The 14,418-nt window shown below is 44.3% G+C and overlaps 2 protein-coding genes across 3 annotated transcripts in view; one reads left to right on the forward strand and one right to left on the reverse strand.

The window, feature by feature from the left end:
* Positions 1-13,840, forward strand: part of LOC118455741 (GTPase IMAP family member 7-like) — a 137,070-nt gene extending 123,230 nt beyond the window's left edge. The window contains exons 1-2 of one of the 2 annotated variants that reach the window (XM_035915550.2): positions 9,743-9,837; positions 12,987-13,840. In XM_035915550.2, coding sequence (XP_035771443.2) covers positions 9,819-9,837; positions 12,987-13,801 — 834 coding nt within the window. In that variant the 5' untranslated portion in view covers positions 9,743-9,818 and the 3' untranslated portion in view covers positions 13,802-13,840. Of the gene's footprint in view, positions 1-9,742; positions 9,838-12,986 lie in introns of those variants that run through there. The other variant, XM_087847587.1, reaches the window with a different exon arrangement.
* LOC118455748 (GTPase IMAP family member 7-like) lies at positions 1,484-7,690 on the reverse strand. The gene is made up of 2 exons (XM_087847631.1): positions 7,615-7,690; positions 1,484-2,784 (listed from the first exon to the last, which is right to left on the reverse strand). Exons 1-2 carry the CDS (start codon positions 7,631-7,633, stop codon positions 1,946-1,948), a joined length of 858 nt encoding a protein of 285 aa, XP_087703757.1. The 5' UTR covers positions 7,634-7,690; the 3' UTR covers positions 1,484-1,945.
* Positions 13,841-14,418: the final 578 nt, after the last annotated feature.

Genomic DNA, 14,418 nt, shown 5'->3' on the forward strand with positions numbered 1-14,418 from the left:
AGTTTCACCTCTCAGCCTAAATGGCAAACTTATCCTTTCTGTCTTCCCTGGTTTGCCATTCCTGGACTGTGAAGAGAATGGAAACCTCCACACTGAAGTTTACCTGAAGCCCACACACACGGACCAGTACCTCCTCTTTGACTCCCACAAAACTCCAAAACACAGACTTAACAATGTGGTGTTTGCTGTACAGCAGCAAGGAATGCCCAGACCTCTACATCGGAGAGACCAAACAGCCACTTCACAAGCGCATGGCACAACACAGAAGAGCCACCTCCACAGGACAAGACTCAGCTGTCCATCTGCATCTTAAGGATAAAGGACACTCTTTCGAGGATGCCAATGTTCACATTTTGGACAGAGAGGACAGATGGTTTGAAAGAGGAGTGAAAGAAGCATCTATGTCCACTGTGAGCGACCATCTTTGAACAGAGGCGGTGGTTTACGACACCAACTCTCTGCCATCTATAATCCAGGTTTGAGTTCCCTCCTCAGACGCCTTAACGCCCACTCACATCCTGGGCCATCTGACCTCAGGAATTCACATGATAAGGTGGGGCCAGGTTTCACAATGAACTCACCCGAAACTCTGGCTGATTGGGACCCACACCCAGTTTCACACCTTGGCTCAGGCGATTAGAGGATCATCAGGGGGTCCTTTTGTCCCTCTGTGGGGGGAAACTCCCACTAGGTTTAAATCTGGGACTCTCCACCATTTGACCTTAGAACTGAAGAAGCCTCTCGGATGAAGGTGAAACGTCTTCAAGCAACTTAAAGAAGTCCAGACGCTTTTCTTTTCAGGCTCCTGAGACTTGTTGTTGTATTATTTTAGGATGTTCAAGAAAAACAAACAAACAACCATCAGTTTTTAAACAATCTTTTTGTTTATTAAAGGGAAAGGTAATCCAAACGTACCTGGCCCTGTGTGAGAATGTGCTGCTGATTCTTCTTTCAAGTTCTCAGGGAAGACTAAGAAACTACAGTGAAAAATATGACAGTTTCTGAAGAGTTCAGTTTCTCTGCCACACCCACGCCCGATTGCTGCCACACCTGCTGAAGCACAGGTGTGGTCGGGGTTACAGGAACGTTCCTCAGGCTGTGGCACTCCAGAGAACCACAGTGGGAACCACAGTTATTCACACATGGAGGAAACAGTGCTGATAGTTTGTTTGACGGTCTGAAAAATGCTTGTCTGCTAAATATGAAAAATAAAATGAGGAAGGAGGAAAACACTGTCTCACAGGTTTACTGCACAGAGTGTGTTTATGAAGTAATGACAGTAATACAGATGATAACAATATTTATAAACACCTGAACACATTATATACCAACATTTATTGATATTTGCATCATTTAAGTGTAAGTATTTATTATACTTTAAAGTTAAAGAAAATATTGTTTTCAAACTTTGCATTTGTGAACAGTATTTTATTTTTAATCAGTTTGTGACTGGAGACCATGTCAGCTGCCCCTGATAGTCAGAACCTCCGAGCTCGTCCTGAGCAAAGCTGCTGCTAATCCAGCCTGCTCTCTAAGGTCTGGGCATGTCCGACTGGGAGGAGGTCATGGAAGTCCATCTCAGCTAGCTTGGGGATGCTGCAGCTTTTCCTCCAGACCATCAGGAGGATGTAGCTGGGATAGAGAGGTGTGGCAGTCTCTGTACAGACCAGACTCGGTCCCTGAGACCTGGACCAGCATGAGTCAGATGGATCAAAGGTTTGTGTTAAATATAGAAAATTCAGGAAAATGTTTTATTTAAGCAATGGAGGAAAAAGCTCGTCACCCAGGAACCAAAGATGTTCAGGAGATCGTGTGTATACAGGCTCATGTTATACAGCTCTTAGATGACGTATTACACAATATGATAAACTACCGTGGACTAACAGGTCTTGTGTGTGCCATTAATGACCAATAATTATCAAAATGTGATCAAACGTTCTTTATTTTATTGTGTGACACATTTTTTCTCCTTTGCTGCTACGACTGCTGCTCCCAGTGCTGCTCCCAGTGCTGCTCCCACTGGACCTAAAATGCTCCCGAGGCCCGCTCCTATCCCAGCAGCCCTCAGGATCTTGTTCTTCGTCTGTGCCCGACTTCTCGCTTCTTCTTCTCCCATGTCTGGATTTTCTCTCTGAAGTCGTTCCATCTCTTCTCTGATGGCTCTCTCAGCTTCCTGCAGCATGTCATTGGTGTAGTATGTTGCTCCATTTGTCTGAACCATGGTGTTGATCTTCTCCAGCAGCTCTTTGACCTGAGAGCGATCCTCACTCTTGTTGTTAAAAACATGATATCTTCCTCCGCACTGATTGATGAAGCGATGCAGAGGCCGATTTCCACTGATTGATTTGTCGATGTCGACTCCGTTTGGCAGATTGTCTCCATACGTGAACAAGACTATGGTGTAACAGCCTGCATCCACTCCAAATATCTTCTGAAGGATTTTCATCGTTTCTTCTTCTGCTTTTGTAAACCTGCCGATCTGGATCACAACCAGGAACACGTGAGGACCGGGAGCAATAAAGGAGACGCATTTAACGATCTCCGTCTTCACCTGCTCCTGAGTCAGTAGGGTGTCAAACAGACCCGGAGTGTCAACTACATCCACGATGTGACCATCCACCTGCCCTGTTACTTTGCGACACCCAACTACTGATGAAGAAAAAGAAGTTACAGACTCAAAGGCTGTTTTTCCTAAGATGGTGTTTCCTGATGCACTCTTCCCAACTCCAGTTTTCCCAACAAGCACAATCCTCAGGTGTGGGAACTCATCTCTCACTGCATCTCCTGGAGAACATAAACAGACAGCGTTAGTGGGACTCCCAGGTCATCACACAGGTCATCACACAGGTCATCACACAGGTCATCACACAGGTCATCACACGGGTCATCATACAGGTCATCACACGGGTCATCATACAGGTCATCACACGGGTCATCACACAGATCATCACACGGGTCATCACACAGGTCATCATACAGGTCATCACACGGGTCATCATACAGATCATCACACAGGTCATCACACAGGTCATCATACAGGTCATCATACAGGTCATCATACAGGTCATCACACAGATCATCACACGGGTCATCACACAGGTCATCATACAGGTCATCACACAGGTCATCACACAGGTCATCACACAGGTCATCATACAGGTCATCATACAGGTCATCACACAGGTCATCATACAGGTCATCATACAGGTCATCATACAGGTCATCATACAGATCATCACACAGGTCATCATACAGGTCATCACACGGGTCATCATACAGGTCATCATACAGATCATCACACAGGTCATCATACAGGTCATCACACAGGTCATCACACAGGTCATCACACAGGTCATCATACAGGTCATCATACAGGTCATCATACAGGTCATCATACAGGTCATCACACAGGTCATCATACAGGTCATCACACAGGTCATCATACAGGTCATCACACAGGTCATCACACAGGTCATCATACAGGTCATCATACAGGTCATCATACAGGTCATCATACAGATCATCACACAGGTCATCATACAGGTCATCACACGGGTCATCATACAGGTCATCATACAGGTCATCATACAGATCATCACACAGGTCATCATACAGGTCATCACACAGGTCATCATACAGGTCATCACACAGGTCATCACACAGGTCATCATACAGGTCATCATACAGGTCATCACACAGGTCATCATACAGGTCATCATACAGGTCATCATACAGGTCATCATACAGATCATCACACAGGTCATCATACAGGTCATCACACGGGTCATCATACAGGTCATCATACAGATCATCACACAGGTCATCATACAGGTCATCACACAGGTCATCACACAGGTCATCACACAGGTCATCATACAGGTCATCATACAGGTCATCATACAGGTCATCATACAGGTCATCACACAGGTCATCATACAGGTCATCACACAGGTCATCATACAGGTCATCACACAGGTCATCACACAGGTCATCACACAGGTCATCATACAGGTCATCATACAGGTCATCATACAGATCATCACACAGGTCATCATACAGGTCATCACACAGGTCATCATACAGGTCATCATACAGGTCATCATACAGGTCATCATACAGATCATCACACAGGTCATCACACAGGTCATCATACAGGTCATCATACAGGTCATCATACAGGTCATCACACAGGTCATCATACAGGTCATCATACAGGTCATCATACAGGTCATCATACAGATCATCACACAGGTCATCACACAGGTCATCACACGGGTCATCATACAGATCATCACACAGGTCATCACACAGGTCATCACACAGGTCATCATACAGGTCATCATACAGGTCATCACACAGGTCATCATACAGGTCATCATACAGGTCATCACACAGGTCATCACACAGGTCATCAAACAGGTCATCACACAGGTCATCACACAGGTCATCATACAGATCATCACACAGGTCATCACACAGGTCATCACACAGGTCATCATACAGGTCATCATACAGGTCATCACACAGGTCATCACACAGGTCATCATACAGGTCATCATACAGGTCATCACACAGGTCATCATACAGATCATCACACAGGTCATCACACAGGTCATCAAACAGGTCATCACACAGGTCATCACACAGGTCATCATACAGGTCATCACACAGGTCATCACACAGGTCATCACACAGGTCATCATACAGGTCATCATACAGGTCATCATACAGGTCATCACACAGGTCATCACACAGGTCATCATACAGGTCATCACACGGGTCATCATACAGATCATCACACGGGTCATCACACAGGTCATCATACAGGTCATCACACGGGTCATCATACAGATCATCACACAGGTCATCACACAGGTCATCATACAGGTCATCACACGGGTCATCATACAGATCATCACACAGGTCATCACACAGGTCATCATACAGGTCATCACACAGGTCATCATACAGGTCATCATACAGGTCATCACACAGGTCATCATACAGGTCATCATACAGGTCATCACACAGGTCATCATACAGGTCATCATACAGGTCATCACACAGGTCATCACACAGGTCATCACACAGGTCATCATACAGGTCATCACACAGGTCATCACACAGGTCATCATACAGGTCATCATACAGGTCATCACACAGGTCATCATACAGGTCATCATACAGGTCATCACACAGGTCATCATACAGGTCATCACACAGGTCATCACACAGGTCATCATACAGGTCATCACACAGGTCATCACACAGGTCATCATACAGGTCATCACACAGGTCATCACACAGGTCATCATACAGGTCATCATACAGGTCATCACACAGGTCATCATACAGGTCATCATACAGGTCATCACACAGGTCATCATACAGGTCATCATACAGGTCATCACACAGGTCATCATACAGGTCATCATACAGGTCATCACACAGGTCATCATACAGGTCATCATACAGGTCATCATACAGGTCATCACACAGGTCATCATACAGGTCATCATACAGGTCATCATACAGGTCATCACACAGGTCATCATACAGGCCATCACACAGGTCATCACACAGGTCATCACACGGGTCATCATACAGGTCATCACACAGGCGTTCTCCAGCAGCGTGTCAGTGTCCTGCTCCCTCCCCTCACTCAGGATGGCCAACACGCAGGAAGGGGAGACGTGACATCACGACAGGACAACAGGAAATGGAAATATAACTAAACAATAAAGAGAACACGATACTCAAAAAATAGAAAACCCAAATTTTACTACAGGCCAAAAAACACCATGAACTAAAAGGCTGGGTCACATGACCCAGATCCATGACACCACTCTTCCAGCGGATCCAGCTGTTGATGTGCTCTCACAATATAAAGCCGACTGTTGTTGTGATTTGGCTATATACAAATACACTGAACTGAATTGACAGTATGCAGATTTAGGGATGTAGTGACCGTTGTACTTTGTACAACGGTTTGTACTTTACTGTCTGTGTGGTTTCTTCATGTCAGAACACCAACAGCTGCTCATTGTTGGGTTGTGACCTTTCAACATGAACTGTCTGTGCATTTCAGGCAGAGATACAAGACGCTGCCTCAGTGATCCACCTCAGCAGGATCTACAGCGAGGATATCACGATGTCATACAGAGTGGGTACGTGTGGGCGAATAGCTGCAAAGAGAGCGACAGTGATCTGGACTGCAGGGGTGGATCTACCAGTGGCACGATGCAGGACATACAATTAAATAGAAACATGACCTTTTTTGTAAATAAAAGAGATTTTAATACATTCTTCACTCTGTGGTCTGCTGCTGGAAAGAGATGCGTTGGGTCAGTGAAACAGTATCAATGGAAACAGAACCTCAAACAGCCGAAGAACGACATCAATGCAGAGCTGTGGCTTCTGAGGTATCTGGAGTATTTTCTGCTTTCCTGTAAAACTCCAGGGAATGCAGGAACTCCAAGCTTACAGGAACCTACAGTCAAACTGGCTGAACAGGATCAAAAGATTTCACCTGAGCTCAGTTTCACTCATCAGGTAAAGGCTGTGGACCGCAGTGAGCATCAATCAGTAAAAACAGTAGAGTTTGTAACAGAACACCAACAGCTGCTCATTGTTGGGTTGTGACCTTTCAACATGAACACCTGTAACTTCATGTTGTCAGGTCTGACACCAACCACAGGTTTTCTCAGCAGGAACAATCAAAGCCTTTGTTTTCCTGCAGACTGTGTAAAATAAACCTGTTTCCAGCTCTGCGTGGTAGGGCTGGCTATCGACGTCGACTTCTGTGTTCAATTTGATTGAATTCAGACTCAGACGGTCAGAAATATTCATTCATTCATCAGTACTTATCCATATTTAATATCCACATATTAAACCGAAGCTGACACTGTGAGACTTCATCAGAGGTGTGAGCGTCACAGCAGAGGCCTTTGTGTCAAAGGAGGATCAAACAGACGAACATGAAGCAGATGTTCTGGCTTTTTATAGCAAATAACCTTAAAATGTTCTGCAGTAGAACAAAAACTGAAGCAAACCATGAATCAACACGTGAACATGAGCTGATGCTGCTGAAGCAGAGTTACAGAGGTTTGATTACAGACACAGCTGAGCGTTTGTAAAAGTTCACGTTTCCTCAGTGCTGAACAGCTGAAATGAGGCTTCCCTGTCGGAGGACGAAGAGCCGAGCACAGCAGCAGACTGGTGCATAATGAGCAGAGAACAATGCAGAAAACAGAGATTTGATGGTAAACTGGTCTGTGAGTGCAGACAGAGCCGTGCAGGAAGTGGGATTTTATCGTGCTGGAAGCAGAACAGCCAAAGTCAGAGCGAATTCATGACGATGTTCATCATCATCCTCTTTTGCTGCTGCTTCAGTGAGTTTTGGTCAGATTGATGAAACCTGCAGCATCAGAGTCAGTGAGCTGTCAGCTTGTAGCCCCGACGGCGTGTCCGTGCCGTCACACAGGACACAGAAACAACCAATCACAGTGCAGTTTAACATGTAGCTCTTGGTTTGTTTTTTGCTTTTTATCTAGATTGTATTTTATGATAGAAAGTTGGTCTAAACAGTAAATCAAAAGTTTCAAATGTACTTACGAGCTTTGGTGCCGGCCATGTTTGTGCTGCTCAGGATTACAACGCTTTGCACCGACAGCTTCCTGCTGCTGCTCTGTGCTGTACCCCGAGGACGCCGTCACTTTAACGCTCAGGCACTTGTTAGAGTTGCTGCAGGGCAGACTGCAGAGAGAACAGAGCTTTCATTGGTTCATCAAACACAGTGTAAATAACCTGCAGTCCCAACGTGTCAGTGTTAGGGGATATTTAACCCTGGCTGTGAACCAAAAATGAGTTCCTGGTTTTGATTCCACAGCATGAAACAACAACAACACTCCTGCTGTCACAACAACACTTAGATGCTGCAGATTCCAGAGAGAAACTGTCTGTGAAGGTTCTCAGTCATCCAGGTCATCGTAGTCAAAGGAGCTTGCAAAGAAAAGCGTCTGGACTTCTTTAAGTTACTTGAAGACGTTTCACCTTCATCCATGACAGATTGATGAGAGGCCAATGACAGTTTCTGTCAAGTGCAGCAAAACAAAGATTCCAGAGTAATAACATTAATAATAATAAGATAACAAACAATGACAAAGAAAATGCTGGTGAAGACAATCTTGTTATTCCAGTTACACAGTGATGTCACAGCCTAAATATTTATTAACATGATAATAAATGAGTCTGGTTATCAAACAGACCCTCAACATCTATATAACCTGCACTATACTAATGTAACCAGCAGTTTCCCAGAATGCATGGAGGTGACTCTGGCGCCTGAGCTCTTATAACAGACCTGAGGTTTTCTGCCTGAGCATTACGGTCTGTTCATATTTGGGATCTGGCAGCGGTTTCGTTGTTGCTTCATGCCGAAGCAAAGTGACGTGTTTTTTTCTCTTTGGAGGAACACGAGAAACGTGTCGTTTAAAAGATTTATTTGCTTCAGCAGTTGCAAGTTTACAGCGCTGCACCTCAGTGTGAAATCAGCAGTGTTGGGCAAGTTACTCTGAAAAAGTAATTAATTATAGTTAAAAGTTACTTCTTCAAAAAAGTAACTGAGTCACAAGATTCTAAAAGTAATTAATTACTTGAAAAGTAACTTAAAAAAAAAAGTTTAACCCTCTGGGTTGGACCCTAACCCTCGTTTAACCTCACGTGTCTGAATTTACAGTCATGTTTTCATTGTGACAAACTGTGTTAACACAACTGATCTAAAATCAGTCAAAGAACATGAAATCTGAGCAGAAAAAGTTATTTTTTTACTGTAATAACCACAAACATGTTTAATGATCATATTTCATAACTTTAAATGCAAATATAAATTGTCAGTTTTAATTTATATGCACACGTTTTGCGAACAACAAAGTTACTTGCAGCCATTTACCTTTTACCCTTTTTTTAATAACCATTTCAAACTATTTACAGAACAATCAGCTGTTCTTCAATAAGATGCCACAAATTATTTGTGCCACTGCAAATATTTCTGTCCACTATAAAGGAAACATCACAGCCTGATACCTGCAGCTCTGACAGCAGCAGGTGTGTCACTCCTGTTTTACCTGGAGACAGCAGTCGCCTCAATGTTCTGACACACAACACCAAGCTACACACTAACTACACAAGACAACACATTAACTACACAAGACAACGCATTAACTACACACTCCAAACACGCTAAACATCACAAATCTCTCACATCTCAAAACTCTCTCTCTCTCCTAAAACCTCCCCCTCTTCCTAAACAACCAAATGTCATGTTGCCATATCATTTTTTGATTGGTCCACATGGTGCATTTTTCCACCAACATGAACGAGCTGTTTTATTTTTGACTTTTTTTGTTGCTCATAAGCAGAGCGGTCTCACTGTCCTTAGACAGTAAACGTGAAACTATTGAGGAAAAAACACTCGTATATCTTGTTTATCATGACTCTGGTTTTACTGGCCGATCAACACAGTTTATAAACTGGTATATGTCACCTTGTTGCTTTGTCTTGTTGCTGTCTGTCTGATACTAGACCAGGGTAAGAGTTCCTCTAAAAGAGAAATCTCAGGCTCAGCGTCATTCTGGGACTGCAGGTTGTTTAGGCTGTGACATCACTGTGTGGCTGGCCAATGACAGCGGGTTTGGAACCTGCCCTGCAGCATCTTCAACTAAGTGCTGTTGTTGCATTACAGTTGTATTAAAGGAAGGACCGGTCCCGTTGGTACAGTGCAGAGCAGCAGCAGGAAGGTGCAAAGCTTTTTAACAAACATGGCCGGCACACTAGCTCGTAAGTACATTCACAACGTTTATCCTGATTTACTGATAAGACAAACGTTATATAATAAATGATAAAAAGACCTACGTGCTAAACTGAACTGTGACTGGTTATTTCTGTGTCCTGTGTCTATGTCTCTCGTCCTGCTGTTGTTTTTATTGTGAAACGTTTGTTTGAAGCTCAAAATCCTGAAACATGTGCTCCATGCAGTGCTGGAAACAGATTTCTTTTACATGGCTTGCAGGAACCAAACCATGAAAGACCGTGGTTGGTGTCTGCAGCGGTGACTTCATGACAAACTGATTTAGGAGATTTATTTTGATGCGCATACAGTAAACCTGCTCAGCCAGTTTGTGGTTAGCGTTCTCTTCCTTGTTGGTACGACGATGGAAGGGTTTAGCATTTTTCTGATGTTGAACGTGGACATCCAGCAAACTCAACCAGAGGTCAGCGTGTTCAAAGCTTACAGGAACACCCAAGAGCTGCACGACAGCACAATTACAAACAGACTGAACAAGTGCAGCTGGTTTGGAAAGGTTGCAAGACCAACATGGATCTTGGGTTTCCTCCATCATGAGCAGCAGCACGTTTGGAGGAAACCAAACACCTCATACGAACTGTGGGCGCGGCACTGGAAGGACGATGATTTGGGCTTTGAGTGGATGTCTGTCCTACATCTAAAGCTTGGACCAAACTGTCATCAACAGGACAAAGATCCAAGCACAGCAGCAAATCTCCGACAGAACAGCTGTAAAACAAACCGAGCTGCTGCAGAGCTTAGAGCGCTTTGCATGAATCACTGAATCATCACTGCTGTCAGAGACAGATGCTGCAGACTGTGTGGAGTTACAGGTGCGGACCCAGAAGGAGGCAAAGCTATGACTTAACGAACAGCGAGCTGTTTATCAGAGGCTGGTAAAAAAAAACAAAAGGCAGATGGACACTGAGGCAAAACTAACTAGAACTAAACTGGGACAACCTAAACATGAAATTATCTCCTGATATGTAAAACCCTAAAAGTGAAACTGTGTACTGTCATTTTACCATGATTGTAAGATTTGGATTTTTACTCAGCATCTGTAATGTACGTAGGAAAAAAAGACTGGAAACTGCACAACATGGAAGAAAAGAGCAAACTAATCAGTATGCAGAAAATGTAGATGTGGTGACTGGACATTTAAACGGTTTAAATCAGCTTATTAATACGGCACCAATCAGAAAATGGGCTGAAATCTCATTTACAAAACAAATGAGGTTTTTCTGTGTAACTGTGCCAAATGTAGATCCCTGAAGCAAAAACCAATCAAAGGTGTAATCCTTCCTATCACACCAACGAACAGGGTGACTGTTTTGGACATAAAATAAATATTCTTTTTTATTTTCTGTTGAATCTTCAGATATCTGTCGTATATTGTCTTTTACTCCTTTTACATGTTCAAAACAGGCTTGTTAGTTTTTACTTTTGAGGGAAGCTTTTATTTCACAACACTGAATGCATTCAGACATCAAAGGGATTTATTATGGTTTGTAGTCATTTTCTGCTTATGTTCTCTTTATGGGAGATGTCCCCAGGTGTCCTACTCGGAGCCTTCAACACTCATGTGGGCAATGACAGTGAGGCCTGGATCCAGAACCCCAGCGGTGCTCTGTTACTGGACTTCTGTGCAAACCTCAGTTTGTCCATTACAAAGACCATGTTCGAATGCAAGGGCGTCCATAAGTGCACATGGCACCATGTAGTGCAGGTTGCTGTTGACTTTGACTGAGGAAATTGCCTTGTGGTGAAAGGACTACTTCGAGGACCGCCTTAATCCCACTGGTATGTCCAATAGAGGAAGCAGAATCTGGGGACAAGGGGAACGGCTCACCAATCATTGGTGGGGTAAGGTCACTGAAGCAGTTAAATGACTCCTTGGTGGTAGGGCCCCTGGGTGGATGAGGTTTGCCCTCAGTTCCTGAACCCTCTGGATGTTGTGGGGGTGGTGGTTCCTATCTTTAAGAAGGGGGAAACTATAGGGGGATCACACTCCTCAACTTCCCCAGGAAAGTCTGTGCCTGGGTGCTGTAAAGGAGAGTCCGTCTGTTAGTCAAACCTCAGGTTTGTTTGTCCAACCAGTCTACATGTTTTTGTGGACTTGCAGAAGGCATTCAGCTGCATCCCTCAGAGTGGTCTGTGGGAGGTGCTTCAGGAATATGGGCTGTCGATCCTTATACAACCATTGCAAGAGCTTGGATTAGTTACTGGTGGTTGTTGGACTCTGCCAGGGCTGCTCTTCGTCACCAGTTCTCTTCAGAGTTTTTATGGACAGGATTTCGAAGAGTAGCCAAGCAGCAGAAGGCCTCCACTTGGGTGGTCTCAGAACCTCATCTGTGCTTTTCGCACATAATGTGGTTCTGTTGGCTTCATCAGGTGATGTCCTCCAGATCACACTGGAACAGTTTGCAGCCAAGTGTGAATCAGTGGGAATGAGAATCAGCACCTCCAAATCTGAGGCCGTGGTCCTCAGCCGGGTGCCCACAGAGTGCCCACTCCGGGTCAGGGATGCCTCACTCCAAGTAGAGGAGTTTAAGAACCTCTGGGTCTTGAGCACAAAAGCAAAGCTCTTGATTTACCGGTGGACCTGGGTCCCTACCATCACCTATGGTTGTTTTGGGTAGTGACCGAAAGAACAAGAACAGGAATACAAGCCAGTTGAGGTATGTTGGACATCTGACTAGGACATGGGCATGTCCCACAGGGAAGAGGTCCTGGGGGAGACCTCGGCTGGCCTGGGAATGCCTTGGTGTCCCCCTGGACAAGCTGCAGGAGGTGGCTGGGGTGAGGAAGGTCTAGGCTTCTCTGCTAATGCTGCTGCTCCCGTGACCTGGCCTGAGACGACAAAAGATGGCCGATGGATATTTTCTTATTTTTTTATATTGGTTAAACTTACACCCGATAATATTCTGATCAGTGACTATCAGCAAAATCACATATAAATCATGACTATTCTGTGTTTAACCATTAAAACATACTTAATATTCAGAATCATGTGTAATGATGCACCAGAAACAGCCACAGAGACACTAATCTGCCAAGGTCGAAGCTGAAGTCCACACTGTCCGACTGTGATGAGCTGCCTCAGGAAGAACAACTAACCTTATCTATTCATCTTCTTCAACAGATGCAAAGGACCTCCACCTGAGGATGGTGCTGCTTGGGAAAGCTGGAGTAGGGAAGAGTGCAGCGGGAAACACCATCTTAGGAAGAGAAGCTTTTCAGTCTTTTTCTTCTTTTTCTTCTGTAACGTTGGAGTGTCAGCAAGAAACAGCCCAGGTGGATGGTCATACACTGACTGTAGTTGATACTCCAGGTCTGTTTGACACCACCCTGTCTGTGGATCAGGTGGTCACACAGATTGTTAGATGCATCACCTTTGCTGCTCCCGGTCCTCACGTGTTTCTGGTTGTGATCCAGTCGACCAGATTCACAAGCGAAGAAGAAGAAACGATTAAAATTCTTCAGAAGATGTTTGGAGAAGATGCAGCACGTTATATTATGGTCTTGTTCACGTATGGAGACAACCTGCAAAATGGAGTCGACATCCACAGCTCAATCAGTGCAAATCGGCCTCTGCATCGCTTCATCAATCAGTGCGGAGGAAGATATCATGTTTTTAACAACAAGAGTGAGGATCGCTCTCAGGTCAAAGAGCTGCTGGAGAAGATCAACACCATGGTTCAGAGAAACGGAGCAACATACTACACCAATGACATGCTGCAGGAAGCTGAGACAGCCATCAGAGAAGAGGTGAAACGACTTCGGAGAGAAAATCCAGACATGGGAGAAGAAGAAGCGAGAAGACGGGCGAAGTTCCTGAAGGCTGCTGGGATAGGAGCAGGTGTTGGATTCATATTAGGACCAGTGGGATCAGCGCTGGGAGCAGGAGTGGCAGTTGCAGTTGTGGCAGCGAAACAAGGAGAATGTGGTATACTGTGAAACCTGTTGGTATTTACTCACGATTTGAGTTTTTGTGGGAGTACTCAGTGTGTGAGCTGATGATCCTCATTATTAGTGACCTCTAACTTTGGGAGTCTGCAGTGCTCCTGATCTCAATGTGTATGTATGTATTTAATGTCACTTTTATTAGTGGGAAAACATTTTTCCTTGATTTCTCATGTACAGAAATTATTCTACTCCTTTCATACTTTGCATTTGTGATTTCTGTCAATCTAATTGTAAAAACAGGTCACAGAGACACAGAGGGTGACATTAAACTGATTTCAGGTCTTTGATGTCACTGTTGTTGTTTCTTTTTGCTTCCTTGACTTTTTTTCCTTGCATTGGCATGAGGTGGTACAGAGGTTTAACAGGTAGTCCAACTCCTCAGGATGGCATGTAAGTACTTGACACTGACAGCAGGCAAAACACAAACGAAGACAAGAAGGGCTCAACAAAGGGACGCTTAGGACAAATCACTGAGACTTGCACACAAAAGGAACCCGTGAACTAGAAATATATAGATATATATATATTAAAAAACTGAGAAGCACTAGCGAATACTGAACTCAGAACAAAATAATGTAGAGCATGCACTTCAAACCATCTTTGAAATC

This window comes from Neolamprologus brichardi, chromosome 10 (genome assembly GCF_056152115.1).
Source record: "Neolamprologus brichardi isolate AB-2024 chromosome 10, ASM5615211v1, whole genome shotgun sequence".
Lineage (NCBI taxonomy): Eukaryota > Metazoa > Chordata > Actinopteri > Cichliformes > Cichlidae > Neolamprologus > Neolamprologus brichardi.